At 38.8% G+C, this 6,000-nt stretch overlaps 1 protein-coding gene across 3 annotated transcripts in view; it reads left to right on the top strand.

Annotated features, from left to right (window-relative positions):
• The first annotated feature begins 4,114 nt into the window (after window positions 1–4,114).
• st14a (ST14 transmembrane serine protease matriptase a) overlaps window positions 4,115–6,000 on the top strand; it is a 29,934-nt gene continuing 28,048 nt past the window's right edge. The window contains exons 1-2 of one of the 3 annotated variants that reach the window (XM_052152666.1): window positions 4,115–4,279; window positions 4,627–4,731. In XM_052152666.1, coding sequence (XP_052008626.1) covers window positions 4,687–4,731 — 45 coding nt within the window. In that variant the 5' untranslated portion in view covers window positions 4,115–4,279; window positions 4,627–4,686. The other 2 variants (XM_052152665.1, XM_052152664.1) reach the window with 2 other exon arrangements.

Raw genomic sequence — 6,000 nt, 5'->3', positions numbered from 1 at the left:
TACTTTGTTTGGTACGTTGCCATGACGTTCACGCGCGCTGGTACCTCAAGGTGCAATACCTTGTAAAAGAGGTAATGACTAATGGATATACTCTGAGTGTGTGTGTGAGTGAGTGTGGGTGTGGGAGTGTGAGAGCGCGAAAGTGAGTGTGTGTGTGTGTGAGCGCGAGAGTGAGTGAGTGTGGGTGTGGGAGTGTGTGAGTGAGTGTGTGAGAGTGAGTGTGGGAGTGTGGGTGTGGGAGTGTGTGAGAGTGAGTGTGTGAGAGTGTGAGTGTGTGAGAGTGAGTGTGGGAGTGTGGGTGTGGGAGTGTGTGAGAGTGAGTGTGTGTGAGAGTGAGTGTGGGTGTGGGAGTGTGTGAGAGTGAGTGTGTGGAGTGTGTGAGAGTGAGGGGAGTGTGGGTGTGGGAGTGTGGGAGAGAGAGTGTGGGAGAGAGAGTGTGTGAGAGAGTGTGTGAGAGTGAGTGTGTGTGTGAGAGAGAGAGGAGAAATGTAACAAAGTTTAATGTAAGTAACTGTGTTTGAGAGAGAGAGGGAGGTGTTCAGAGAGGAGTCTGTTGGATGTTAAGCTGTTATTTGTTTTATGGACTCAGTGTTGAAAATTTAAAACATTTCAAACACTGTTGGCAGAAGTGAAAAATAAATAATTGTATGAAGTTACAATTTTGTTTGATTCCATGATGTATTTTACTGAACATGAGTATTGTTATTTACTGACAGTTACTTATATCTTGTCTTTTCACTTTATTATGATCAGATTCTGCAGGTAAAATTACAATAATAAGGTGACTTGACTTGGATTTGACTTGACATAGCCTGTGACTTGACTTGGACTTGACTTGACATAGCATGTGACTTGACTTGACTTGACTTGACTTGACCAAGAAAAAAATACTTGGGACTTACTTGAGAATTGAAGGTTAAGACTTGAGACTTACTTGAGACTTGCACATGTGTGACTTGGTCCCATCTCTGCAGAATGGTGCCAAAAACAAAAAACATCCAGTGAGTGGCAGTTCTGCAGATGGAAAGGCCTTGTTGATGAGAGAGGTCAATGGAGAATGGCCAGACTGTTTCGAACTGACAAAGTCTGCAGTAACTCAGATAACCACTCTGTACAATTGTGGTGAGAAGAATATCATTTCAGAATGCTATTCTGAGATGCAGGTTGGCGCTGTTTTAACAGCACGATGGGGACCTACACAATATTAGACAGGTGGTTTTAATGCTGTGGCTGAGTATATACTTTGATATCACTGAAAACCATATATATATATGTGTGTGTGTGTGTGTGTGTGTGTGTGTGTGTGTGTGTGTGTGTGTGTGTGTGTGTGTGTACAGTGTTACACTGCAGAACACTGCAATCACTCCTTGACAATTCATGTCAACTACTCACATACACTTTATATAAGTTCATCTGACAGTAGCATAGACCAGAGTCTACAGGTGGTCCATGTAAAATCATTGGTAGCAGGCAGAGAAGTCAACAGGGGCTTTTTCTGCCTGCTGTTATTACACAATGCAATGTCTGCTTCTGCCATAGCACCACATTTACACAATCCAATAGTCAATAAATCCAGCAGAGAAGCTTTTATTGTCATCTACTAATTGTATGAGTAATGCATATTTATCTACCAGCCCTTATGTTTTCCCACATTCTGTAGTATTTTGTAGGCTATTGTGAATAGTATCTTGTGTACAGTGTGACGAGGAGCTAATCATGAATTAACAGATGGGTTGTCTTATTGATCCCTGAAGGGAAATAGTGGCAACAAATTTAACAACACACTATGACATAATGTATGTGACGAGGAGGAGGTGGCCAATCAGGCTAAACAGCCGAGGAGAGGGATAAGGCAGAGCCGGATGAGGCAGTTCAGGAGAGAGAGAGCCACTCACTGCTGCCTCATCCGGCTCGGTGCTTATCCCTCTCCTCGGCTTTTTAGCCCGATTAGGGGCTGGCTGTGTGGTCTCATGGCCCGGCCCCGCCCTCCTCCTCCTCACATACATTATGTCAGAGTGTGTTGTTAAATTTGTTGCCGCTATTTCCATCCATCATCCATCCATCCATTCATTCATTCATTCATTCAAATCATCCACCGATCCAATACATCCACCGATCCATGCATCCATTCATCCAATTTGTCCATCCAATCCATTCATCCATCCAACCATCCATCCATCCAATTCACCCATCTCTCCATCCATCCATCCATCCATCCATCCATCCATCAATCTATTCATCATACCAAATAAGCAACCCATTTAAGCCCACAGGCAACTATAGTTGCCGCAGTGTATAGTTGTCATTTTCCTTTTGTAAGTATTTTTCTAGATGCTATCCATGTTTTACATCTCAATGACTTGCAAGAAAACAACGAAATAAAGGATTTCAAGAAAAAAAAATGGTGTTCACTTACTTCCTGTCACATAATACTGTCAACTTCCTACCCCTTCTTCCAGGAAGCATGGCAAAGTCAAACCCTCCCAATAAAAGGTCATTTTCATGTTACTACTAAGTATTTTTTTTTACATAATATAAATCTACATAATCATGAAGGTCTCTAGAATCACCCAAACAAAACAAATATTACAAGAGATCTATAGTGTCTTGTATATAGTCAAAAGTCCAAGCGGCAACAATAGTTGCCGGAGGGCAAATACCTTGTAAGTACATATATTATTGGGAAATGGGGTATACTGGGTTAATAGGTTAATAAATCAAGGTTATTGGTCTTTTTTAGTGCTTTTTACTTTTATGATATTCCACCTAAACATAACTTAAAGCATGGGATTAATTACTGTAGTTTATCTTTTTCAACCTTTTATGATATCATGTCCTGTAAGGGGCAAAATATTGAGACCCCTTCATCCAGTTTGGATGCGTTTCATTCTAATCAGTCAAGTAGCTTATGATTCCATTATAAAGTTGAAATTCAGACAAGTAAAGAGTTTACATTTACATTATTTAAATCACCTACAGTAAAGACTGAAATCCACATATGTGAGGTGTTGACTTGCATGACCAATGTGTAAACCGTTACCAGATTGGCATCCAATCAAAGAAGTGATGGTGGCCATGCTACAGCTGGGCACTCAACAGTGCTATGGTCAATGCCTGGTGTTATTAGAGGTACATGAAGGTGTAATGGGAAGTGGGAGGTGAGGCTGTGGGGTGGCAGGTTGGAAGGATGGGGTCTATATGTTAGGTGGCATGACACAAAAACAAAACATGTATTTATTCATTATTTCATTCATTCAAAACCCACCCATTGAAAATTCTTTCTTTCATTAATTCATACCAGTCATGTAAAGAGGGAGACAGAGATCTCCTCTCCTTCCAAAGGCTGGTTGCCCAGAGTTTTCTCCAGCGCCATGGGAGATAATGCATTAATTATATTTATTTTCATTTAACTTTTTGATACACAATGCCCTGTTAGGACAACTTAATGTCTGCACTTTGTTCTGCACTATGTTCCACCACTTTATGTAAATGGGTTTGTTGATGACTGTTTAAATCCCCATTTATTCAAGATAATTTCGACATTTTAATAATTTATTTTCAAATACAAGAGATTATAAACTAGAAGCAGCTTTTTGGGGTTTGCAGTGAATGTCTTTATACTTTTACACATAATAAATTTGTTTATGAATAAAGATTGATCTGTTGAAAGCAGTTATTTTGAGAAAGATGCCAAATGTGGTCCTGTATTCCTTTGTGTTAAAATGTTGTGGACAATTTATTAAAACAAATACCTGATATCAACTTCTTAGTCAATGTCATATTACATTATGTCAATATGTTTTAGTCATTGTTTCAATGTAAACGGGTTTTATTGTTTAAGGTAAAAAGCTTCTGTGTTCTATTTTTTCAGTCAGCACTATTTCGTTGAAACGTCATTTGAATGCAACAGAAACCTGCATGACGAGTTTGTATCAAATTTAAGTGAAATGCCGGCTGTAGTTCGAAACGTAGTATGCACCCTAGCTAGATAACATCTTTTGGCGCCTTAAGAGCGTTCGAGTCAGCTGAAAATGCCAAAAATGCTGTCTATGTAAATAACACACCACGTTTTGAGACGCACCGATCACCTGCGGAAGGTGAGTCACAACAGAAACACACGTCGATACCAACTCTATACTTTCATATTCACACGTAACATTTACCGTATAGTTGCTTTGAAAGACTGTTGGATAGAATAATCTTACTTTGAGGTTTCCGGAGTTATTTTACACTTAAGCGCTTTTATTTGTAGGTGTTGCTTATAAGGAAGTGTTCACCTGTGAGTATCGTCTGAGTAAGTCACTCCCATTGTAACTCGAATTTCTCCGGAAATGTTTTCTCTAGTCACAGGCAAACGACACAATATCTACTTTCTGCTGAAGATTAGAATTAGAATGTATCTCATTTAAATCATTTTTTCTTTCTTTAGTGAGGCTCGCTTGTTTGAGTTGGCTCGACCGTTCTTTGTCGAGTTTATTTGTACACTTTTAGTATTTCGTTTTATTTAGTTGCCGCGTGAGATTGTTTGGGCGTATTGTTTTTTTCCACATCTGTCTGACCTTACTTGGGAATGTCAAAACTGTTTTTGCTCACAAAAGACAATTACTCACTTAATTTTGTTAGCAGAATTGAAACGTGTGTTGAAGAAGAGCAAGTGTGCTGATATCGATACTTCTAGTGGTAGACATGGATCCTATGGATGGAGGAATGCGTTACACTCCCAATTCTTCGGTAAGATTCATCATAATGTGCTATATTAATAAATGATATTATTTTGCAATCTCACAGCCATTATACATGTTATGAAGACCTGAAATCCAATATTTCTGTTGCCAAAAGCAGCGATGTGTTAATTTCATATCTCACATGATTGTTTCCTGTTAAATCTTTTTGATCTTCAAGAAATCAAACCAAGATGTTTAACAAGTGGAAGATCTAAAGATCTATGTGTATAAATGTGAAAGAACGTCATGTTGAGACAACAGTAATGTTGAGATTGTGAAGCATATCCATAAGGGTTCCTACATTCTTGGAAAACCTGGAAATATGATGGAATTTTACAATTGTGGTCATTGCAATTTCTATAGTGACCATCATTTTTTCTAGTTAGTCAGTCAATGTTTATTTATAGAGCACCTTTCAAAACAACATTTCACATGCTTTCCCCGAAGACATTACTGTAAATGTTCCGGTTCATACAAAGAGAAAGAGATAAGACAATAAAAATTAGATCATAAACAGAAAAATTTAATTTCAAGCCAGATAGCTGGGTTATTCTCATCTCTGACATATTACATTGGCTAGAAATTGCTCTTGTGAGTGCAATCTCTATTCAATGTTTATTTAAAAAATGTAATCTAGTAATGACACTGCTAGAAGACTCATTTCTTAAGTTCATTGTTTAAAAGGTTTGATAACTATCTATTCAAAAGGTAAGAAGGAAGCTGGTAATCAGAATGAGCTTTTTTTTGCCAAGTGTTCTCACGTACACAAGGAACTTTATTGGTGATAGGAGAAATACGTGCACACACAATGTTACTGTGAGACAGAATATAAAACAAGGTAAGAGTATAAACAGACATACAAATAATAGGACATATAACAGAATGGCATATGTACATGTGCAAATTGTAATGTATGTGCAAGGTGGGGTACAGTTATTGATTTCAATATTTGAATTTACATATGTACATGAGATATGTATTTACAATATTGCTCTATGGGAGTCCTGGGGCAGTTTAATTGTTCATGAGGAAAATGTCCTGTGGGTAAAAACTGTTCTTGTGACTGGATGTCCTGGCGCTCAGTGATCTGTAGTACCGACCAGAGGACTGTTCAAAGAGGTAGTGGGCAGGGTGTGTGGGGTCCAGATTGATTCTACCTGCACGTCTCCTCACTCTGGAGACGTTGAGGTCTTGGAGGGTGGGCAGGGGGGCACCAGTAATCCTCACAGCAGTCCTGACTGTCCGTTGTAGTTTCTTTCTGTCTGATTTGGTGGCT

Source organism: Xyrauchen texanus, chromosome 21 (genome assembly GCF_025860055.1).
Source record: "Xyrauchen texanus isolate HMW12.3.18 chromosome 21, RBS_HiC_50CHRs, whole genome shotgun sequence".
In the NCBI taxonomy this organism is placed as follows: domain Eukaryota; kingdom Metazoa; phylum Chordata; class Actinopteri; order Cypriniformes; family Catostomidae; genus Xyrauchen; species Xyrauchen texanus.
The sequence above is the reverse complement of the archived record's forward strand: the minus strand, read 5'-3'. Positions and strand labels throughout refer to the sequence as shown.